This window comes from Parasteatoda tepidariorum, chromosome 10 (genome assembly GCF_043381705.1).
Source record: "Parasteatoda tepidariorum isolate YZ-2023 chromosome 10, CAS_Ptep_4.0, whole genome shotgun sequence".
Taxonomy (NCBI): domain Eukaryota; kingdom Metazoa; phylum Arthropoda; class Arachnida; order Araneae; family Theridiidae; genus Parasteatoda; species Parasteatoda tepidariorum.
In genome coordinates this window covers 46,582,213-46,608,388 of record NC_092213.1, presented here as the reverse complement: position 1 = coordinate 46,608,388, position 26,176 = coordinate 46,582,213, and the positions used below count along the sequence as shown (strand labels likewise).

The 26,176-nt window shown below is 26.9% G+C and overlaps 1 protein-coding gene across 3 annotated transcripts in view; it reads left to right on the top strand.

Annotated features, from left to right (window-relative positions):
* The window catches only part of LOC107443838 (EF-hand calcium-binding domain-containing protein 6), a 43,045-nt gene that overhangs the window by 8,870 nt on the left and 7,999 nt on the right, over window positions 1-26,176 (top strand). The window contains exons 8-19 of one of the 3 annotated variants that reach the window (XM_016057839.3): window positions 2,197-2,324; window positions 4,358-4,477; window positions 7,295-7,389; window positions 8,748-8,796; window positions 10,316-10,452; window positions 10,879-11,049; window positions 13,509-13,608; window positions 17,385-17,533; window positions 20,280-20,366; window positions 21,586-21,685; window positions 24,510-24,695; window positions 26,003-26,128. In XM_016057839.3, the coding sequence (XP_015913325.2) occupies window positions 2,197-2,324; window positions 4,358-4,477; window positions 7,295-7,389; window positions 8,748-8,796; window positions 10,316-10,452; window positions 10,879-11,049; window positions 13,509-13,608; window positions 17,385-17,533; window positions 20,280-20,366; window positions 21,586-21,685; window positions 24,510-24,695; window positions 26,003-26,128 (1,448 nt within the window). The remainder of the gene's footprint in view (window positions 1-2,196; window positions 2,325-4,357; window positions 4,478-7,294; window positions 7,390-8,747; window positions 8,797-10,315; window positions 10,453-10,878; window positions 11,050-13,508; window positions 13,609-17,384; window positions 17,534-20,279; window positions 20,367-21,585; window positions 21,686-24,509; window positions 24,696-26,002; window positions 26,129-26,176) is intronic. The other 2 variants (XM_016057841.3, XM_016057840.3) reach the window with 2 other exon arrangements.

Sequence of the window (26,176 nt, the reverse complement as noted above, 5' to 3'; positions counted from 1 at the left end):
TTGAATAAAAAAATAATAAAGCAAATGTGAATTTTCATTTCAATGATACGTGTTTTTAAAGAATTTAGTGGAATTTTTAAGGAGAACTATACTCTGCAAGTAGATGGTTAACAAACTTTTATTTTTGTATAGTTGTAACTAAATGGTAGCACTTTGTGAAAACGAAAAGCTATCTCGTTTCAAAACTCTAGTTCAACTTTAAAAAAGTGGTGTCTCAACTTTCTCGACTCTTTTCTTTAAGATTTAGGAAAAAATAGTACTTTTAATGAAAATACTTCAAAAAAGACTTTGTTTTTATTATCTGTTAAAAAAAAAATACTTTGTAATATTGAAAATATTAGGTATGCTGGGTAGATGGATATGAATACTAAAATGATTTGACAAACTTGTTTTCTCTCCAAATGCTTTAATGATGTATTTGTTGGCAGGCATGTGTGCAGTATTCATCTGTTTAATTAGGATAACATTATAGGGTTGGGAAATTAGCAAAAACTCTTTTTAATCTCTAGTCATATCACATCTGCAATAAATTAAGGGACATATTCTTTCTTTAATGCTGTATTGGTTACCCTTTTATGGGACAATTTTTTCCTGTTATGTTAAAATATTTTTGAGATTGATTTATAAAACAAAATTTATTTAGCTTATTATCTGAAATTGATCTGATTTTTCAAACCATTTGTTTTGATCGGAATTTGAGTAGGATTTTTACGATTTTACCTTCTGTAAAAAAATTGGTATAAATTTTAACTTCTATACTTATAAATAACTGAATTTAAAAATGCTGTGTTTATAACGACAAATAAACACCTTTCTTCTTCTAATTAAGTCTGCTTATGTACTATTTATCTATTAAGTTTACTGTTACTCCTGTAAAAAATGTCCTTCATTTTTTAAAATTTTGTATTTTCTGAAGTTTATTTTAGCATTTCCTGAAGATTGTTTTAGTATTTCCTGAAGTTTATCTTAGTATTTTCTAAAATTAAGTTTAGTATTTCTTGAAGTTTATTTTAGTATTTTCTGAATTTATCAGCAGATGGTCACGCAAATCATAGTTGGGAAAATAGTTTCCCATCCATAGTTAAAAATTAATGAAATTTACGGATAGTATACTTCCCTTGACTTTATAAATGGTTGATATACAATCTTCAACTGTTGGTTATAATTATTAAAATTTTGTCTTTTTTGCAATATTTCTAAGTTACTTGAATACAGAAATTATTGCAAATTTCTGTATTCAAGTAGTAAATTATTGCAAGTTCTGTATTCTGTATCAAGTAATTTCTGTATGGATTGATTTTGATCAAATGATACGATAAATGAACATGATACAATACAGGATATAATTGTAATAGCATGATAGAATACAAATAATAAATGCAAATAATAAAATACAATAATCTCTGGTTTATATATTTATTGATGAAAAAAAAAACAGGGCTGTAAAATTAGAGCGGTAAAAATTTCTCACTCTGACTCCATTTAGTTAAATGTTGGGTCCTATTGGTTTAAAAAAGAAAAGTCTTTGATCTTATGAAAATTATTTAGACAAATGTTTATAATTATACGAAAAAAATACTCGAGTAAATATTATTAAAATTATTTAAATCGCGACTTTTTCTTTAAATAATTATAGTTGAACATTTTCGATTCTTGATTGAACAATTTAAAATATGCTCAAAAATTACTTAAAGTACTAAAAAATTGATGTTAATTAGCTAAATTATAAAGATATTTAAAAAGATAACACAAATGAATTTAATGAGTCATTTGTAGGTCCTAAATATTCACTTAAATATCTTCTTACCATAAGATGCTTATGTATGCGCTTGTGAGATATTTATATCTAGATTTTCCTTATGATGATTTTGCACTATTTCAAGATTTTATAGTAATATGTTTATTAAAATTTGTTTCACGCTCTGGTATGATATAGTATAAAATGTAATTTTTAAATAAAATATTTTTTATTTCAATTGTACTGAAAAAAAGAGGAATACATAGTTTGAAATTATAACGTTTTTATGCTTAATAAAATATTTATACTTTCCTAGAATACAATCTAAGTTGGAGTTGGATTGTCAGAAAAGTCCCTAAGTTTAAGTTGGACATTATCACTATCGTGTTCTAGCCTGTGAAAACTATTAATTTGTTTGTTAATAAAAATAATAATTTTAATTGTTTAATAATTTTTAGCATCATCTGCAAGTTTGTCATCAATTGCCTCATTTCCTGAGTATGATTTGAAACCGAACATGCCTGTTTCACAGATCAAGGAACGTCTGATAGAATTAATAGATCTCAGAGGAAGCGATATAGTACAGGTTTGAATTCAATGTATTGTTGTTAAACATTGAAGTTATCTATTTTTAATGATCAATTTCATTTCCATAATAATTTTTTTTAATTGTTTTAGATCGAATTTGTAACTAACAATCTATATTATATTTGTATAATATGCAATGTAATACACTAATCTTCTAAAAAATATTATGTTAATGATGTATTTGCAATGAGAAAAATAAAATACTTGAAATTGTTTTTAAAGCCTAGTGATGGATGCAAAACAAAATGAAGAAAAGGAAGTTTTAATGACAATTTTCTTTATTAAAAAAAACTTTATAGTGCGCATGATTAGTTTAATATAAGTTGTGAGCTAAAAACAAATTTCATAAAAATATATTAATATGAAAAGTAAAACTTTTAAATTTTTTTTAATATAATTCTCTCTGCAGTGTCTTTGAACTGTGGTGCTAAATTTCTATGGAAGAAAATCTATATTTTCTAATTAATTTTATTATTGTTTAGCGTTAATTATAATTTCAATAAATAATAAAAATAAATAAACAATATTAATTAGAATTTAAACGAAACAATTTAATATTTACATAAAGATTGAATAATAAAATTGCAGTTAAATAGTTAAAAGTTAAATAAGAAATACTAAACGCTCAACACATCACCACGCAGCATAAGGTATCGAGTGTATCTGTTAAGAGCTGTGGAGAGAGAGATTTTTTATATCTCATTTGTCAAGGCAATTTAAAGTTGAAGTTATTTTAGAAGAGTGGGAGATAGGCTAGACCATGACTCCGGCAAATATTGCAAGTACTTAGGGTTAAAGGTTGAGGTTTGAAACATTTATACAACAAATTTGGCCATGCCTAATTATGGAAAAAAAATGTTAACATTAAATAACAATGAGAGAAATAAAGTCACACAAGATTTAGAAAAAAAATTCTGCAGGACTCTCTTAGCATAAACCAATAAAAGAGTAAACTTACTGGAAAAAATTTTGGTGAACCAAAAGTAAGGTTGAGCAGTGAGCGCTATATCTTTTAAGCATGAGTTACACATTCATGTTTTAAGGTACCAGTTTAATATTGATTATAAATTTAATAAAAATGAATAAATAATACTAATTGGAATTGAAAGAAATAATTAAATATTTACATAATAATTAAGAAAATAACATTTGATTAGTTAAGAAATATGAAATGTTCAGCGCATCAAATTTCAGCGTAAGGTATCAAGTGTGTCTGTCAAAAGCTGTGAAAAGAGATTGTTTAAATCTCCTACATCAAGGCAAGTGAAAGTTGGAAGTTATTTTCGAAGAGTAGGAGCTTGGCTCGACTGTCGCAATGACACTACCACTGCCAACTTTTCTGCTTTAATAAACTTCTCACAATTCTTGCAGATTTCTATTTGTATAACAGTTTTAATTCTATTTTCCTGAATCTAATTTTAGCATTTAGCTAAATAGGTGTTCTTCAATTAAAAAAAAAATGGTTCATAAGCTACAAGAAAAAAAAACTGTCCTGTTATTAAAAAAATTTTTTTTAAACCTTGACAGTTCCCACTCTTTTCTTTTCCTTTCTGGTTGTTTTATAAAATAAATTAAATGGTATGGTTACATGTATTTTTCTAAAGTTTTTTTTTAACTGAATGTTTTCTATATTTGTTATGAAAAGTAACTAATTCGGTTATTTTTTTCGTGTTGTTTATATAATTATTTTTCTTGTTTTTTTTTCAATATTGTTTAACCTATAGCATTTATAATCTTCTTTAAAATTTTTGTTCCCTTTTTTGAAATTGATAAAAAAAAATCATGTAAAGCAAATGAAAATGAATGGGACGAAAAAACGAGCAGCATTCTATTTATAAAATTGATTCACTTAACAAATACTAATGTGCAGCCAATCTATCAACTACTTAAATTATTAAAACTGTGAAATTAATACCTCTTGCAAGAGAAGAAGAATCCTATTGTGCGTATCTATATACATGTTTTAAATCTTTATAACAAATATATTAATTTCATTATATTTTGAAAAAATATTTAAATTTTTTATTTCAGGCTTGTAGAAACTTTGACCGAAGAGCTACCAGAAAGATACAAAAGACACACTTAAGACAAGTTCTAAGAACTTTTTGTTTTCCAATTACTGCAGCTCAGTTTGATGCTCTCTTAAATGAAGTATGACTTATTTCTCTTCTCACAATTTATTATGGTTGAATTAGCTTTAATAATTATATTTTTAATACTAATATTCTCTTTCTATTTCACTGTTAGCTTTTTATCCTTTACTATTTTTCAGTGAAGAACATGTTAAATTTAATTGTGTATATCATCAAGGAATATAATACGAGGAAGCTATTTATATTTGATTAATTTAGTTTTAATTATTGTTAAATTTTTTTCTCATCCATTTTTGTTGCAATTACTTAAAAATGTTAACAAAAAAATTTACGAACATATAGAACTGCTCTTTAATTAAAAAAATATGGAATTCATAATTTGTTTGTTATATTAACAATTGTAATTGAACTTCAAATCAATCAATTTAGTAGAACTTCCTCAGTTCATGTGGGATATACAATGAACATGTAAACCTCATTATATGGACACACTACCAAGGTCAACATTTGACATTACAAAAGTGTTTAAAATTCCCAGCAGTTTTCTATGTATAAACTGTTCCTGGGCATACATTTTCCTAACTGGAGACTGATAGTAATTTGAATCTTCTTCTAGATTGTCATGTGTCTTCTTTGAGTTTTCTTCCACCTTTGACATTTTTTGTGCCAGTTCTTCAATCAGATAGCAAATAATTCGGTGTCTGCCATCTCAATCTGGATCTCCCTATTTTTCTGCTTGTAAATGGTTATTAGAGAAGAGTTTTTTTTAAAAAATTTTTTTAATGGAAAATCATCATCAGTTCGCTGTACTTGTTCTACTCATACTATATATCTACTCATATTGAATATTATCTTTTCAATATGAGCCACTTAGCTCATTCAGCTAACTTATTTTTATATATTTTTTACAATATTTGACTATCTTTGATCATTTGAAGCTATAATCTTCTTCAAACATAGTTGATTTCTATCTTAATCAAGAATGATCCACTGAATTTTCCATTTGAAAATGGCTATTATATATTTTCAGCCTTTGTTAGAGTTAAGGTTTCTGAACACTTAATGATTATTGACCTGATTGTTTTATTTAATAAAGTTTTTGTATTTCTTGATAGTAATAAGAATTTAATGAATTGCTTCAATTAAAAAAAAAGACTTTATTTGCATACATTAGGCGATTTTGGATCTCTTTGATTATGCTATTGTCAGCAGTAACTTTAGAACCAAAGCAGGTGAAACTGTGAACAACCTGAAATTTTTGTAAACCAATTTACAAATGGGATTCCTGGATTATTTTATCCATTACTTAATACAGTCAAATCTTGATCCATCTCTTCTTCATTTTTTGTTTTCCCGTATGTATCGTATTGTTTTAAAAGTCCCGTCATAAATACTATTCTAATTATATTAATAATACCCTTTTAGATCATTTTTTTAAACTAGTATATTGCTGCATATAGTGTTCAGAAATTCTACCAGTTTATTTCAAGAAAATGTGGATTTTATACAGTTTAAGTAAAACGCCTCAAATAGTAGGTTTGATATTTATGCTTCATTTGAAAAAATGTTGATTCTTGTGATGTTGTCAATTCAAGAAATGTTTGAAGAAAGGCATAGGCACACGGATGAGGACCGAACTTAACGCAATAAATTAGCGCAAACATTTGTGGAAGGCCTTTACAACTATGGGGAACTTTTTGTATTCAGGCAAACTTTCAGAAAATGAGCAGCAATTGTGCAAATAATTGGCTAAAATTTATTGTTCATGCTGAGAAGAAAGACATCAAAAATTTTCAAATATTTTAAATAAATAAATGTATTTATTTATCCTTTCGCATCGTAAAAATTTTTTGCTGATAGTACTTAATTTTTTCATTTAAATTTTCTACTTATTGTAAGATTATTAATTTTCATCATTTTTTAATCATTTGTATATCATTATTTGTAGTAATTATCAGTATAAAATTTACACGCATTCATCATTTCCCCATATCTATCGTTCGTAATGAATGGTTTCTTGAGAAGAAAAAAACGATTCAGGTTCTTCTCTATACGCAAATATTTGGTCCTTCACTGATTATGATAAGTTACTTGCGATTAGCGACATACTCCAAATTAAAAGAAAAAAAGAAAGGAAAAAAATCCTCTTATACTGCAGAAACAGTTTTTAAGATGATGTCAATATCCTTCTAAAAGCATAAACAAAAAGATAATAAAATTTAATTCGAAATTAAATACTTGATAAATCTACTCTAGTAATTCTGAGAGATACATTCTGAGAGGAAAAAAATAATCCAAACAAAGGCACACTGACATAAGACAGACTAAAATTATATAAGTTAACTATAATCAAATTAAAAATGAATGACTCTAAGACTGTTTAAATATTGTACAGTTATCATGTATTTTTGTTCTAATTAGACTTCTATTATTATAACTCTAGTTAGAACACACAGCTTAGTTTCACTTAATTTGAAATTTGTACATATTTTGTTTTGATACATTTTAGATTGGTTTAAATGTATTTAATGGTTAAAATCTAAATTGTTTATTTGTATATAAAAAAAAAAATCTGAAGCAGTCCATTGTGGGCAAAGGGACTCATGGAGGTTAAGACTCCACAATTTCATGACCAACAACATGATTCTAACAAGGGGACCAACATTGCGAGCAATGCCATCTTTACTTTCGAGCCAAGTTGGCATCTATTGATCTGAAACTGGAGAGCTTCAAGCTGCCATTGATTGATCAAGCTTACTTATGTATATGTATCGTACACATAATTTTAAAAATACTAAAAGTTTAAAGAATTTCCAGTTTTTTAATTCTTTTTTTGTTGCTAAAAATACTTCAAATTTGCTATTTTCTTCTATAGCATAACCTTTATCAAAGTGGAAAAATTAACTATATGGATTTTTTCTCAAATTTAACAAATGGAAAAAGCATTACTTATGAAAAATCTACTGAAAGGTTAGTACTGAACTGAAAGTAAGCATAATAATTGAAATAAATTGCTGACTTGTTGAAGGTCAAAAATCTAGGAGATTAATTTTTATTAATTTAAACACTCAGAAGGTAATGATTTTGAATACAAACACTTATTTAGAATAAATAATTTATTATTGCTCAAATTTAGCTATTGCAGATTTTAGGAGGACCTTTTAATAGACGCTTGTGGAAATTAGCTGTTGTGGTTTTAATAATTAGCTGGTATAATAGCAAGTATAAAATACCCCTTAGGTGCTTTTTAATTTTTCAATTTTATCATTGGTTGCAGAATTTACGCCTTTAACGGAAAAAAAACTTTAAATTTTATACTATCTCTTATATATATAAACCCTAAACTCAGTACTTATTGTATATTTTCATATCTGAAGACCTTCTATTCATTTGTGCATTTGCCTGGTTTATTTGGATTTCATCAAAATAGGGGTTGAATGAAAAATAAGATGATGGGTTATTTATTTTGTTATACACCATGCCTCTGCAGTATATATCCTTGTTTATCACCTCTTCTTGAAGTTTAATCATGAAGTAGTAGTAGATCTTGCTTTTTAAAAATAAAATACTATTTTGAAGTTTGTATAAGTAAACAAATGAATTTAATAATAAGACTATTCACTTTTTTACACATTCTCTTCTCAAAATCTGAATTAAGTCTAATTGATTCCACAATGAAAAATTCTTTGTTATTGTGATTATTACTTCTCCAACATAATTTAAAATGAAATAAATAAATTGTTTTTAATAATTTGGGAAATTATTTTTCAAAAAATTTATCCAAAAATAAAGAAAAATTATTATTTTTCTACCAAAATTCTTCTCATTTTTATGTTAGGCCTTATCTGTCCCATCCTATAAAATGTCAACTCTTTGATGGTCTTGAGGATAGAAAGTTGCATTTGCACATGCAGTCTTTTTTACATTTCACGAATTCCATATTTGTTTTTTGACATGTTTTTTTTTGTTGGAAATTTATGTTGCAATCATGATTTTATCAGGGGTTGCCAAACCTTTGTATAATTTTTTGACAAATGAGCTGAGATGTGTTATATAACTCAACATATTTACATAGATTTGACTAATTTTAATTTAAACTGCATTTTTACTCAACTGCTAAAGTTATAGGTAAGCAATGATTTAGAAGAAAAATTAAGAAACTGAAGAGGAACAGTGGCTTCCCTTAATATTAAAATTGATTGAAACATTATTGTAACATCTAATCCTTCACTGAATTCAAGCAAGGCATTTGTATAAAGTTTTATTATTTGTTTTAAACTTGATTTATGAATAATTTTATCTATAATTACATTTATTTTATGTTTTAGGCTTGATAATTTGCCCATTGATGAAGTAGAACTCCGAATAAAAGAAAAGGTGTTTTCTCTCAATTGAAAACTAATTTTATTGATAATTGTATTATCCATTTAAATAAAGTTGATTTTTTTAAAAAGGACTTTTGCTCTGGAGTAATAGTTGAAAATTAGTCTAAATTGATTGTTTTGTAATGCCTGATTTCATGTATTCTCATTTTATGTAGGTATTTTTCTTAGACAAATTTCAGACAAAATGTCTTGATTTTCTAGCTATAAGTATATTTTTTGAAAAAATTGAATGAAAGAGGTATGCAATAAAAATAAATTTTGAGATGCTTCTCTAGAAAATCCATTATATATTTTCATACCTCTTCAGAGATGACAGATTTCTGAGAAAAACCAAAAATTCGCTTTTTCTCCCAACTTTTGTACAATTATTACAGAATTTTTACAGTCCCCATAGCTGCCGAAATCCAAGCCGCCCGCTATCCCTACTTGGAACAAACTTTTTTTCCCATGCAGTAGCCTCCTGGGAAAGAATGGTTGTCTGGTGTAGATTAGTGGGCTTTGATTGGTTCCATTGCCTTGACAACCGCAACTTCCGCTGTAGAGTGGAAAGGATGAGGTTCTTGATTTCTAAGCAGTTTCATTTTGGCTACTGATATCCAGGGTTTTACTCCTTGGTATGACACATATTGAATTTGCGCATCCGTACATTATACTTCTCTCGACTCTACTAGCTCTTCCTTTTGGTTGTCCTGTGTTTGTCCGTGCGTATATTTCTTTTTCGTTTACTTGTGTCTTTTTTACGTGGTGTATCGTAAGATGAATGTATTTTGACAATGAAAGTCAATTTGATAGGCGAACTCAAAGTGCGTACGATTGATCCTGCAGAAAAAAATTAATTCAAGTTTGATTGGTTAAATAAAACAGTCAAAGTGACTAAAACTGTTAATAACACTCTTTTAGAAGATATTGAGGTTAAAGTTGGTGGCTGTTTTAATTTAAAATGATTGACTGGTAATTAATTTAAAATGATGATTATTAAGTCTTATATATTACTTAATTTTCTTTAATATCATTGTGGTCAAAGATATTTTAAATTATATTTAAGAAAAATTTAAATTTCACTGTCTAAATTCTTCTACTACTTTTAATATAAATTAAAAATCTCAGCCTGAGTTATGTTATTATATATCTTATGTCACAATATAAAACACTCTCCCCTCCACCTTCCAGTGTCTACATTGTAAAAGTTCAGCTTTTTTTACTTTTATCCGCTTTTATGCCTTCCTTTTATGAACTTGTATTTATGTTAATCTTTTGCATCAATGTTCATGTTAGAGAGTAAAGTACATATGTTCTATGTTAACGAAATATTTATCACAATCATTTTTTAGTTTTTATCATTTCTTACTCTTCCTCAAAATTGTTAATTGATAAAATTAAACAGCTTTATTAAAATTATAGTAAAATATAATGGGAACTTATTAGTTTGTTTGATATTTCATCTGTAATAATATTTTTATTTTTAATGCTCTCATATCTAAAATGAAGAATTTCTAATTGTATTTTAATAGATTATGCCCATTCTTCGAGATGTGATTCGATCTTTTTGGCTGTTTGATGTAAATAAAGATGGTATGGTTCAAAAATCAGAATTGCGACGAATAATTAAAAACTACTGCTTTGATCTCAGTGAACATTTATTCAATGAGTATGTATAAAAAAGTTTTAAATCTTCTCCATCTTTTAAAAGATATATTTTTATAAGCAAATTTTATTCTCAGCTCGCTATTTTGGAAATTATCACTTTACTTTCATTTTTAAATATCACTCCCAAATTATTAATTACTGTTTATTTAATCATTTTTCTTTGCTAAAAACTTCAAGAAAAAAACAAGATTGTACAAGATAGCTGTTTTGTACAACTATAAATTATACAATATCCATAATATTTTAAAACCATTCCTTTGTATGTATTAATGTATAAAAAATATTAAAAATGAAATACCTTAAAATATTTTACTTATAAATGGCAATTGCTACATTTCAATTATATATATATATATTTATTTTGCTTTATTGTATCTGTGATGAGTTTTAAGATATTTATGATCAAACATTTTTGTATTATTAAAAGGTTGTGGAAGGTTCATGATCCGAAATGTAAAGGAACAATAAGTTATAAAGACTTTCTGATAAAACTAGGTATCAATGCTGATCGATATAGGACTTTTATGCCATCAGAGACTGTTGCTCAAGCTTTGTGTTGGTCAGACAAACAATCAAAAAATTTAACACAGGATTTAAAGTAAGAAGTAGCACTCTTGATGTTTTATTCTTAAATATCTTGTTCTAAATTAAATTCTTAAATATCTTGTTCTGTTATTTATCACTAAATAAAAGTTAGAAATTAAGTAAAATAAAGGTGTATTATATTTTATTTTATAATTGTCATTGAACAGCTGACCCAATTTTGCGTTTAAGATTTTGTAATGTTCAACTCCGCAGCCTTGTAATTTTGAACCCAATACAAAAGACAAGGGAACTCCTGGATCAAGTATTGGGAGAAATTTGCCCTTGCGGGGGACTTTTTGATTGAACTAACCCGCATTTGCATTACATGGCAAGGAAAATCATGAAAACTTTCTACGGTTAGCCTGACAGTAAGAGGATACTCTAACTCATGATTCATCTATCACTGAGGATATATCAAGTCAGCACTGGGATCGGTGCAAGCCGAATTCGTATTAACCAGCCATCCCTGTTATTCGAGTCCGTTTCACCTCATTGGAAGGCCAATTCTCTATCCCCTGAGCCTCTTTGTATTATGTTTAACAAAGAAATTTATAATGGAATGAGCACATTTTCTGCATAGTTTTTAACCCTTTCGTTATGTCAGTCTGCTCCACTAACACAACGACACTAAACAATGCACCGCTCCACGAACAATGCCAAACAAAAAACTTTTTTCATAATAATTTTTATTTTTTTTATTGATTATTTGATTTAATTGATTATTAATAAATTTATAATCGTATGAAATATGTCCTTTGAATCTACAGAATTTTTATGATGATTTTGAACAGAGATTTAGTTGTTGTAAGCTATATATATAAAGTTATAATTATCATTTTCATGATATTTAAACTTGACATACATGCTTTAAAGTAAGTATTAAAAAAATTTTCTGGAATTACGTTTGTCATACATGTAGGATTAGAAGTGTGTAGATGTTGGAAGAAGAAAATAAGAAGTAAAAGACTACCATACAGATGGGAAAATGGCAGTACCCAATTCACTTTCTCTTATGTTCACTACAAACTTAAGTCTTTCTTGATATTTTTAGATTTTGTTGAAATAATTATTATTAATTAAATGTCAAAATTTTCATTTATTTGTATTTATTTAGCTGGTTTTTGAGTTATTGGTAAGTTGGAATCTTACGCATATTGTTAGAAATCCTTATTTGAACAGTTGATCAACTCCACTTTAGTAATTAAAAATATTAAAAATAAAGATGGCCTCGGATTCATGTTCATATGAGTCATTTCTATTTTTTTCTAAAACTAATACACCTCTAGCCTATTTCTGCTGCCAAATAGAGGCTCCACAAATCAGACAAATTATAAAAACACTATATTCAATAGACTTAATATCTCAGTATGTTTAAATCAGAGGTCGATAGTGGTCTATATAGACCCCCAGGGGTCTATTTAACATAAGCGGGGGTCGATCCGAACCGGAAGGGTCGATTGGTCGAAGGATTAACAGTATTTTTCAGATATGTGAGAATTAGAAATAAAAGAAGAAGACTTGGAAATATATACAGGTAAACTTCAAAAATTGAGCGACTATTTTAAACTGCGTTTTGTTGATTTGGAAAACATTGACATCCCTGATTGGATTATTGTGCCATTTTCTGCTCAAATTGAAAACGTGGACATCAACCTGCAAGATAAGCTTGCTGAATTATTATGGGGATTTGAAGCAAAGACGCTTTTTAAAAATTTAGCAATAAGCAAATTTTGGACAAATATAAATATAATGCAAAAATATGTAAGACTTTACGAAATAGCTCCCTTATTTATGATAGCATTTCCAAGTTCCTATATGGTTGAAGCCGGTTTCAGTCCTGTTAATTCAATCTTAACTAAGAACAGAAATAAATTAAGTGTGGAGTTTCGAGGGGGATTTAAGATTAAAATTGACAATAAAAAAAATAAAAAAACACCAGGCACACCCATGTCATTGATTAAGAAGCAATGAATCCGTAGTTATTTTACTTATTATTTCTACTTACTTATAATTACTTATTATTTCATAAATATTAAGGTATTTATGTTTCAACATTAATATATTTTTCATAAAACTATTGTTACACTATGTACTATTACTTTAATAAATGTTCAAAATCATAAAATAAATGTACAAACACAGTATCTAATAGAGTTTTATTTTAATTAACAGAAAATTACTTTTATGGGGGTCGATGGAGATTTCGAAAAATTATGTAGGGGTCGATGATCAAAAAAGTTTGGCAACCCCTGGTTTAAATGAATAAAGATGAAGGTGGACTTTTATTAAAATGAAGGCTTTATAAAATGTATGAATTAACATAAAATAGTACAGTTTTTTATTCTTTAAATATTAACAGTAAAAAATAAATATTTTTTGGGATGCTAAATCAATTAAGGCATGATTTTATTTAATTTTATTATTTTCTTCGTAATTTAGAAATTTATTTAAATTTTTTGTTTCACGTTTCAGCTTTGATAGAAGAACTAGGCGTTTTGCTCTTGAGAATAAGGATGATCCGGCTATTATGGGGCTTCCGCTTGAAGAAATTGTTTCTGAATTCCTTAAGCGAGTAATATTGTGTTTTTAGTTTTTATGTATTATGTTTTCATGGTCCATTAATTAGTCAATTTATGTTCTGAATTTTCACTTCTCATCAAAGAAATGTCACTAAGTCTTCATTTTTAGTTCTAGCTTTGTTAAATTCTAAACATCATTATTCTGATTCATTCTTAGTCTGTTGCTATTATTTAAATTAATAATAATAATTTTTTTCTTCTGTATTTGTGATATTAGAGGGAAAACAAATATTGGGTTCATAAAGTTTTTTTTTTATAAAATGAAAAATTATTTTCTTACAGTAAATAAATATATTTAATTGAATTATAAATCATCCATTCTAGTCCAATGCCCTTTTCCATCTTTTTCTGACAGTGGCATTATTCCACGTACATAAAATTTTTGTTCTTTGTTGCCAAAAAACAGATCTAGGTGATTTTTAATCTCCTGACTTGGGGTAAAGATTTTACCATCTAAAAATTTTTTAGAGACCAGAACATATATGTAGACAACCCATTTTTCGTTTCCAAGTGATAATGAGCTTAAAAAGTAGATACTTTTCTTGCCGTTTAAGAAGCAAATCATAGATGTCGACATAGTGGCACAAATTTCTTTCCTTAAGAACTTGAGGAGCTTAATATGTTGAGCTTTGATATTAAACCTAGACATTTCAAATGATCATAAATGCTTAAATTCAATAAATTTAATCTCTCAGTAATCTCACGAATTGTTATTTGCAGGTTTGCATCAATTAATGCTTTTATTATTTCTTAACTGGATTTTCAGAATCTGGTGTATATTAAGCATCAATATTGCGGGATCAAAACTTTGCAAACCAGCCAATACATCTTCTCTATAATCATTGGATAATTTTTTTTTCAAAGAAAAATATACCAAAATGCAGCTTTTTGCTTTCCATATTTAAAAGAACTCCAACCAAAAACTGCTGCATAGAATCAATCCAACTTTTATACACTTAAGCCTTGCTAAAATATATGATAATTATGCGGCTTAAATGTGAAGTGTAAAAAAATACAGTAAAGTCCTGTGTTGGGAAATAACAAACATAAAAACCGAACAACCCAATAATTGCACATTCTACTTTGCAAATGATTGCGAAGTAGAAATTTTACTGTCTACATTTATTATTTATAAGTTATATTAAATTTTAAGTTCTGGTACATTTTAGGAAAATCATTATTTAGTTCCTATGCAATCTTAAGAGATGTTCACCAGAAAGTTATACCAACTATTCAACATCATTTTAGCATATGTACTGGTATAAAAGGATTTTAATAATCTTTTTTGTGGAATGCAAATGATCTTGAATTTTGTTACATAATCAGTTTTATTCTAAAAGCAGATGCAAAAATTTTAGTGAAATTCTATCATGACTACTTTTTTAAATAGTATCTCATTAAAAAACATTTTTTAAAATCTAATGATACGAAATGTCATTATGATGTCATTATAGACATTGCATATTTCCTAACTTTTAAAATCCTTTTTATTCTCATAAATTTATAATTTTTTTAATCATTCCTAATCCTATTCTAAGTAAAGAAATCAAATAATTTTTTTATGAATTTCATGAAAGCAATTATAAATACTTCTATTCTTTTTTTTTAACAGTAAATGTATTAACGTCTAATTTTTTATTCAATACTAGTGTCTAACTAATTGTAATTTCATCTCACAACAAAATGATTATCATAATCTATTTTTAATCTTACTTTCTTTTGTGTCTGACTAGTTCCACTACTTTTTTTAAAAATATTAATGTAAAATTTTAAAACACTTGTTTATTTTTTTTATTATGTGTAAGATCTAGCAAAAACAATTATCATTAGTATTATTTTCTTTTTATCTGGCAATTTTTAAGTAAAAATAAGGAGCATTTTTGTATATGCGCTAAACACTGTAAAAAGAATTTCTATCACCGGAAGCAAAAAATCCTTTGAAGATTTTATTTATAAAGCTATCATTAGGACTGCAAGTTTGTCGCGGGAAAAAAGACCCCAAATTCGCTGAAAAATCGCGGGAAATTTTGAAAATTACACAAATTCTAAACATAAAAAATTTTATTATATCAGGGGTGATTGTGCTCCGGAAAAAATCCGGATTTCCGGAATTTTCGCTAACAGTGATCTGGAAGATTCCAGAGATCGAAGGTCCAGACGTTTCAAAATATCATTTATCGCAGAAGTTTCCGGAAATCAAATTTTCAAAGGTGGAACTTAAAAACACAGTTTATTTTATTTGTTTGTAAAGGAGAGCTAGAGAGATACTTTATAAGCTTATATTCATGATTAATATTCCTTTTTTATCAGTAAATAGTTGTTATAATCATAAACTCAAGAAAGAAAGACATATTTGTAAATTTTAATTACCTCTCCAGGTCATCATAGCTATGTGTAAATGGTATAGGTATGTGTAAAATTTTAAATATATCTTAAGTAAACTAAGAAATATAGGAAAAAAACCTTGCTTAAATTTTTTTTCAATCAACTGTTTTTTGTTTTTTTTTAACTCAAGAAATTTTCTGGAATTTTGACTTGGGCTCACAATCACCCCTGTTATATAAATGATGCAAAAGACAGAAACTGTGCAAACAATAAAAAAAAGCTTAAAAATACACAACAAAAGTATTTCTTTGAATTTCAAGCAATATTAATATTTTTATTTAAATGAACAGAATTTTGGTACAAAGTATTGCACATTGTCAGATTATTCTCATTTATGCTTCGCCTTTCATCACTTAATACATTTTTATACTTAGAAAACGATCTTTCTGCGTCAACGCTGTTTTTAGGCAACGACAAACTTCGAATTGCCACTTTTGCCAATTTTGGAGCGTTCGGTCTTTGATTTCCAAAACTCGATCAATTTTCCTTCACCAACGCTCAATTCCTTTGCTTTGTAAGAAGTAATTGCTCTAAAAACTCAAGCATTTTACATTCAAACTACTAGTTACAAGTCCCTACTAACTACTAGTCCCCCCCCTTCATCTAAGAAACTGATCCATATTTAAGAAATCACAAGAAGCCGTCTAGGAAAAATTAGCTGGATATGTAGAAAGGCAGTAGAAATTTCATTGCCCAGTGCAATAGCATGTATAACAATTTTTCTGTCAAAGATTTGATTTATAACATTTTCCTTCTTTTGTGATTCCAATTTCTTTTGTACTCTTACTGACTTCAGAAAGGTAATTACCATTCCTAAGTGTAGAAAGACCACCTTAGTTGACAAGATTGTGATTATCTCTGAACTATTTTCATGTCATTTTGCTATTGATTCACTCCCCTAAATATCTAATCAATTTTACATGTTCAATTTAAGGTTCAGGAAAATAAAAAATTCTGTTTAATAAAAATAATAAATAAAAAATGAAAGAAAAAAAATCAAATTTTAAGCAATTTTCGCACAAGTCAAGACATATTGAGAAATTTGTGGATTTTAGGAAAAAAGATGACAATTTCACGGAAATTCGCGCCGCGACAGACCTGCAGCCCTAACTATCATCTATGTTTTGAACTATTATCTTAAAATCAAGTGCATATATTACTGAGTTAGGGATCAGTGTTGTTAAAATTTCTCTACAAATTATAAAGACACGATAGTATTATCAACCATTATTATCATGGCTTAACAGTCATCTAATGCAATATTAAGTTCAAATGTAACATTAATTAACATTCAGTACAAACTCTAATTTGAAAATAAAAATGTTATTTAAAAAAATCATGCTTATTTTCACTAAAGTAATAAAATATTTTTTCCTTCTAACAGCTTTATTATAAATCAAAACTTTTAAAGAGAATTTTTAATGTGTTTGACTATGAAAAAAATGGCATTATAGCATTATCTGATTTTATTGGAGCAATAAATTTCTTTTTGATGCCTTTGTCTCCACCAATGTTCCACCAAGTGATGAAAAGGTTAGTCAGAATATTCAATAACCAATACTTTTGTTGATAATATTCATCAAAGTAAACTATTCTAAGGTCTTCTAGTATCAGCACATTAATTATTAAAGGATGATCTGAGAATTTCTCTCTAGTTTCAATGGATTTTATAATTTGAGTATTGATTTATTATTAATATCAATTTGTTCATGTTTCTAAGTCTTCAGAAAAATCTGTCAATAATAGTTAAATTAAAAATAAAAAGAATTGTTAAGAGAAGTTGACAATATTTTTTAATTAGAACATCATAATTTTTGAAACAAATGTTTACAAAATTATTTTAAATAAAATGAAATACATTGTCAGTTATTTAAAATATTTAAATAATAAAGTAACAAGAACTGTATATTTTCTTCAATTGGTAAGGAATTTTTAATAATTATAAAATTTCGATGCAAGATTGTATTATTTATTTTTATTTTTGAATAAAAGAAACGAAATAATTACATTTGAACACTCATAACAAATGACAGAATTTCTATAGAGTGTCAGATAAACAATTGTAATTTTTTTCCTTCTATGAATTCTTCAACTCATAGATTACTTAATGTAACCTAAACGTGCAGGGGGTGTCAAAATAACGGAAACACTTCTATACTAATGCATTTTTTCATATTTCTCTAGCGATACTTAATATAATTTTATAACATTAAGAGTGTTTTTTGCTATAAGTTTAAAAACAATCAATTAAATTCTTAGAGCAATTTAAAATTAGGTAATTAAAATTTTTATTTGAAATTTGAAGGAAAAAAATCATTGAAAACTGTGCAATATATAAGTATAATTAAAGTAGTTCTTTTATACTTCTCATGTGCAGGAAAAATGTAAAAAAAAAAAAAAAATTGCCATATTTTTGTAGCGTATTTTGACATTTAATGAAAAAAGTCTGATTTGAATATCTTACAAATTTAAAAAGTTTCAAGCAATTTTCTAAGTAGCTTTTGTACTTTTTAAAAGAAACTCAAAAGGATACGGGATTTTCTATAAATATTATTTTGTATGATGAGACACAATTAAATAACAAATGATAATACCTTACAATAAACGTTCATACTTTCTTTTAAAGAATATGAAAACTACTTAGAAAATTCCTTGAAACTTTTTAAATTTTAAAAATATTTAAATCTGAATTTTTTTTTAACTATCGAAATATTTAACTGGACTTTTGTTGCCAAATACGTTTCACTACAAAATAAAGTAACGGAATAATTATAATTTTTCCTGGTGCATGGACTATATATAGAAGAACTATTTTAATTACTCATATCTTTTGCAGTTTTAAACAAATTTTTCTCAAATTTTGAAATAATAATTTTTTTATTAATTTTAAATTGCTCCAGAAATTTTGTTTAATTTTATTGAAAATTTTTAAAGTTATAGCAAAACAAACGTAAGATAAAAAAATTAGTTTATTTAATGAAAATGTCCATATCACCATAAATATTTAAGCTGCATTTAGGACATTTTGTGCAATTATTGCATATAATAACCAAAATAACTGTGAAGTTACAAATTTATTGCTACATTTTTTGGCATAGGGTGTTCAAAACACTTTTTTCCTTTTGTATTCATGATAAGTTATGAGAAATCGCCTAACCTAAAGACTTCGAAATTTAAGAAATTGTTCTCTAAGTATTTTTTTGAAATGGCTAAAAAAATCTGTCATTATAGAAAGTGTTTTCGTTATTTTGTCCAACCTAAATTTTCGTTATTTTGCCCAACCTTTTATGCTTAATTTTGAATGATAAGGAACTGACTTAACTGTCCTCATTTTTTAAATTTTTTTTTATCAGCCTCATTCATAATTTTCATAATGATTCATAATGATTGAAGTAAACAACTTTACATTTAAGCAAAATGAGCTGGAAACAATTGTAATTTTTTTTAATACTGCAAAACTTTGTGTTTATTTGCATTGTGTTTATTAATGCATTATTGTAATTTTATTACTTTTCTTATTACTGTCTTTTTATGAATTTAATCTTTTTTTCTTGTGGATAATAACTGATTTAAATCTTCACAGGAATTTCAGAAAAAGGTTTTAATCCCCAAACTCTTTATAACCTTCACCACTGCAAAGAACTGACAATTCAAATACTTCCCTAATCCTTACATATTTTTGCAGTTAACATAAAGTTGTTAAAGTTCACATAAAGTGGTTAGAGTGAAATTGAATGAAAAAGTACAAAAATAGTGTACTATTCACAATTGTGATAAAGAAACGTAGATTAAAGATTAAAAAAAAAAAACCAATTCTGCAATTTGATTTCAGCTCAAATTATTGTTTCATAATAACTCTCAGTCAGATACTAGTGGCGTTGCGCCAACAAACCAAATTTCGATTTGTATCCTGATTTATCGTGACATTTTGATCACTTAAATATTTACTGTAGAGAGACAACAATGCACAAAATTGAATGCATTGTTAAATTTTTTAATGTATAATGTTGACTCTTACATTAATTCTGAAGGCATAACTCTCACATGCACAATTATTTTGCTACTATGAACAAATGACTTCCTTGTAAACTTTGCTAGTTAGCTGGTTTTCTTTATAGAATTATAATTTTATAAACAATAATGTAATAATTACACAACAATTCTTTTCTTATTTTTAATGTGTAGAAATTTGATATGAATAATTAATATATATTTTTTCCTTCTTCTTGTAAAGTGCACTTCCATAGATAATAATTGTGATGTTTTTTTTTTCTTTCAGAATAGGTATTTGTCTTTGTCCCGATAGTAAAATAGATTATAAATGTTTTCTTGAAAAATGCAGTCAATCAGGAACAAAAGGTTTCAAGTAAATATCAAACAACTGTCTTTTGTTGAATCCTTCTTAAATAAATTTCTAATTATTTTTTTAACAGTTTTATTTATTTTTATTTTTACTGCAATTTGTGTACAAAAGAAACTTAATCTTTATTTCTTTAAAAACAAAAATAAATATTTATTTATTTTGAAATCTATAAGGACTATATGATAAGAATTATAGAATGATTTTTGAATCTAGATACAAATATCTAGGGGTTACTTTTCTAATATTATACTTTCTTAAAATTTACTGCAATAATAAGTATGTATTTATAATTCTTTTTTACTTTTTCTCAATAAAAATAGTGGGTGAATACTAATTTGTTTCAATGGATAATCTTCCAATATAAATTTTATTTGTTATTTTACAGATGTCATGCACACTAAGCTCATAAACTTTATGTGCAATGCATTTATGTTTAAATACATAGATTTAATTTTGCATATAATGATTTTTTTAGCAATATCAAATTTATAATAGGTTTTTTTTTAAATTTTTTAAAGCACAGAATTAGGCATGTTAAATTTAAAGTGTTTTCTCTTTTTATTATTTAATGCACACTGTATGAATGATTTACTGAATTAATAATTGAATTAAAACTTTTTACTCCAGATAAGAAATAGTTATTTTGAGTCCTAAAATATATTATTTCTCCTTATATATATTTATAATTTTGTTAAAGATCAAATTACTTTTGCAATTCTATTTAACAAAAAAAAGAAGAAAAAAATATTAGTTAATCGAAAAGTAACTGAACTACTGTCTTTTGATAAAACTTTAAATAAATTTCGATACATATATATTTTTTATTGTTTCTATTTTTTTTTACAAATCTGTTATTCATTAAGCAAGTTGTGATATTTTTAATACAAAATTTCACAAATATTCAATAACTCTTTATTTCTTCAAGAGACATAAATCTTTGTTTAAAAAAATATGTCGAAGGGCTTTATGAGGAAAATTTAGAGTATTCAAGTTTCTCAACTTTTTCTAACTAGTAAATAATATTTCAAATGCAAATACCACTGACATCTTGATCTAAAAGTTGCTTTTTTAAAATATTTTTTCAAAAATTTTCTACAATAAAATGCATTTGAATTTTTTTTCTTTCCTGTTACTTAATTTCTTTCTATATCTTATTTCAAAGAAATTTTCTGAGTAATATGAAGCAAGAATTGACTTATTTTATGTACAACTTTTTTTATAGGGCCACAAAACTGGATTGTTTGCCTGTAGTGCAACATATAAAAAATCATGTTTTGAACCCAAACGAGCGTTTGCACTCTTTGCTGACTATAAAAAATTCAGTAAGCTTATTTTAGTGTCATTTTATAATTTAACGCTTAATTTTTATTTTATTTTATATAAATGCAGATTTGTTCAGTTTTGATATTTTTCTTATTTTAAAGTTTCATAGCAGTTGTTGAATTAAGATTTTCAATTCAATCAAACACACTTTCCAAGCTAAAAAACAGAAATATTTGAAGCTCTGTTTTTTTCTGTGTTTATTTGTATTCTATTCTTTTTTGAGCAGTTTTTTTATAAACTAAATTGTGCACAATCGAGTATCATAACCATCTATTACTATTGTTTTGATTCTAAAATGAAGAACCAAAACTATACTATGTCTAGTTGTTTGGTATTTTTCATGCCTTTTTCACTTGGTAGTTTTATTCACATATAGTATAAAATTTACCCTTTCTTCAAATCTTGGAAGTAGTTTTTTTGCTCCAATTTATTTTATGATGCTATTAGAAATAGCTTTAGTTATATTGTTTACTGGCTCATAATTGAAAGTGTCGTTACTCACCTATCACTATTAACTTCATTATTTGTGATTTTAGAAAAAACAAAGTGAATAAAGCATAAAAAATGTACAGAAATGGACATACTATAGTTTTGGTTCTCTAACAAAAACCTTCCTTAGTGTCTAAACACCAAATGACAGAATAATATAAACAAGTTCATAGTGGCTTAACCAATGTTGTCTAAACTTCTTGGTCTGCAGAGTTTGTTAAGCCACTTTGCACATATATCTATTTACTTTTCTTCAATCATTTGGTGTTTAGACTGTCAGTGCAGCTCTAATTTAGAGAACCAAAACTATAGTATGTCCATTTCTGTACTTTGTTAACAATGTTCTTGGCTTCAGTCTACATTTCTCAAAGTATGCTCTATCCTATTTTTGGATTCAAAATTTGTGCTCATTTATATTGTATTCCATAAAATACTTGGGAACAGTGCCTGATTTATCATTAGGCCTGAGAAGCCCAGGCCCAGGCTCCCAACATTTTTGGAGCCCCCTAAATATTACAAATAATTTCTTTTTATGTTTTTCCTTAAGAATTGTTTATTAGAGTTATGAGTTCATAGAAATTGTAACAAATATTAGCTCAAATTTACTAATACAGTCGGACTTCTATTTAACAAACTTTCACTTTGCTAATTTATCTATTTTGCGAATTTTTTCGAGGAACCAAGAACAATTTAGAAATTTCTTCGTAAAAAGACTTCCAAATAGTGAAGCGAATTTTCTATGTAACGAAATTTTCTATGAAATACACTTTCCTTATTTTCCAAAATATTTTAGAACATTTCAAACTTCAATGCATTTTATGGGAGAAATGACCTGCAATTGATTTTCGAAGCCACTTAAACTTTTAGAGAAAGCAGTGAAATCCCTTTCCCTTTTTGTTTGCATTTCAAATGAAAACAGAATTAACAGATTTTATCAGTAGCACTAAAACTTAAAAACGCATGTGGTAATGCATGTTTAAAATTACTTTGCAGTTATAATTTTATACAGCAAATAAATGCAGCTATAATTTTATTCATAAATTTCACTTTTTTTGGTTGAAAAAGTATGTAGTATGATAGTGTAACACTGGATAATGTTTTGCTCTATTCTTGCTTTCCATGCAGATTTCTTTTATGGCTGAGATTTGTAAAATAAATAGTAGATACTAGTTTACAAGATAAAGGTGCATCAACTGCTATTTTAATTATGTCTAGTGTTCATGAATTTAAAACCTCTTTTGTGTTGTTTAAGTATTTCAAACGGTAGTTTTCTATTTAACAAATTTTCCATATAACGAACTTATTATCGGGATTTAGCAACTTCGTTAAATAGAGGTCCAACTGTATATCGTAATTTACTTGAATTACAAATAATTTTAAACACTTTATAATTAAACAATGTAAATTTATGTTTAAAGTAACGCCCAAGGGGTCCCCACATTTCCAGATCAGGTTAGAGTCATCAAGTTTGAAATATATATAATACATGGCATATAATAATTTTGTTATAAATTTTTTTAAACATTATTGAATTTTATAATAATATGCATAGATAAGTAATGAAATATTTTCTTTTTATGCTTGCCTTTTAGTTTTTGGCATTTTATATATTATCTAGGTGTTCTATACAATGTCTGTATTCTAGACTTTGTAACATTAAAAATAGTATTCGTGATCAGAACTATGCTTAATTTCAACTTCATGCCTTAAAAAAATTAAAGGCCTACAGACCTATTAACATTTCATGCATTTTAAAATTCAATTGAGAATTGCAAACTAAAATTTGCTTATTTTCAGTTAATTTTGCCAACATTTTAGAATGCTCAAATGACTTAATTGTAGCAAAGTGGAGTATCACATAAGCCTTTAAACTATTTAGAAGTAGGGGTATGTAAAAACCCTATAAATCAAACTTTTTAAGCAAAGAATTATACATTAAAATAATCATACTTTCTTAAATGTCTGGAGCCCACTGTCTGGAGCAAGTTGGCATCTTTGTTGCAAACTCATGTATAGTTTTCTCTAATAATATGTATCAGTATCGAATTAAGTAGTCACACCATATAAAATTGCACTAATTTAAATTTTATAAAAGCTAGTTGTATATATTTCTGTATTGTACTTCTGATTGAAAAATTGGTACTTCTGCATTACATGCCAGCTAGAAAAAATTCTAGAATATTGTTGCCAGTTAGTATTATTCAAAGTAAACATGAGGAGAAAGATATCATATACAAAAACACACTCTTATACAAACATACAAAAACAAATATTGGCAGATAAAACTAACATTATAAATAGATATACAGAATGATTTATTAATGTTCAATTTAGGGACTAAGAGAGCAAATAACCAGAAAAGAACTTAGGAGAACATTGAAAACTGGACTTAAACTGCATTTGTCTGATGAAGAGTTTAAAGATCTCTTAGAAGTTCTGGATCCTGGTAATACTAATATAATTCAATGTAAAAGTTTTCTCAAACTGTTTGAACATCCTGAAGAGGATTGTGCTTGTGTGGTAAGTGTAAATATTTTATTTAAAACTAATTCATTGAACTCATTTGTTGAGAAAAAAATAGAAAAATAAAATGTTATTATCAAACATGGTATCAAATTTATATCTTATTGGGTCCGCTTGTACTTCTATGAAACTTAAATGTTGAATTCTATCTTAATTTAAAAACCTTCAAAAAATGATAATTTTTAAAAGTGGATTTTTTACTTCGTTTTTTTTCTTTTTTTGTTAATGGAGTTGTGTGGGAAAGATACTAAATTAGACTAAGTGTTCGAAACCTTTAAAGTTTTTTTTAAAGAAAATATAAAAAGTTTATTATAGAAGAAAAATTATGAAACTGTAACAGTGGTAATTCTTATAATCTGATAGTTTTATAATTAGGAAATAAAAAATAAGATATTTCTCAAGCTTTTTTAAAATGTTTGCCAAATCCTTCAAACTGCTTAAGCAACTTTTTTCATAAAGCTTTCTGATAGAACGTATATTTATGTAAAATTCTGTTTTGGTTTGTACAGTTAAACCAATTATTGAGGATGTGGCGGGGATAGCCTGGTTGGTAGAGCGCTGGGCCCATGTCCGAGAGTTCGTGGGTTCGAACCCCACCGGGCGGTAAAGTGACTGATGCACGTTAAATCTGTCGAGTCGCAAAAGTCCTCCATGTTCCCATAACAAATCAGTACCTCTGGGGGTACTGGATTGGAGATCGATCATTCTCTGATTCAGGTCAAAATTACGATCTGTGGATGAATGAATGGATGTATGAATGGGTCCGCCCTATAAACCTGTGTGACAGAAGTCGAATTCTTGGCCATAGATGGCGCCACTGGAAATATATATATGACGGTCATGGGTGTGTCTTCTGGCACTCAGGAAATCAGGGGCTGTATGAAAAAAATACGCTCTTTATTTAGACATATTGGAATATTGGGAGAGTAGAAAATCACACATTAATATCAGTGTACTCGAGTTTTATGTTAGGAAAAGTCTCATGAGTTTTTTCTTAATATCTCTTACAAAAAGGAAACATTATAATTATAATAGGTTCACTAAATAGATAAAGATTTCACTAAATCTCACGTTTCCTTAAGGGAAAAACTTGTAATTGTCAGAACTGCATTCTTTAATCTATTTTTAAAACAGGATGTGAATTATTAATTATATGAATAGGTTTCATTCTAAATAATAAATTGAAAGAATTTAAACAAAGAAATAATATAAAAAGGTTTGTTTAAGCTTTTTGTATTACATATATATAAATAAAATATTGAATCATAAATTTACTCTTTCTTCTTTTTTTCCTTTCGATTTAGGAAAAAGAGAGCTCAAGTTCAATAAAGTTTTCACCTGATGAGGAAAAATATTTATGCCTCAAAGGTAATAAATTGAAATCTAAATTCAAGCACCATTTTAACAAAGTTTTCAAAGATGTTGAAAAGGTAGGAACTGGATATATTAAACTTATGGTACTTTTCAAATATTTATTT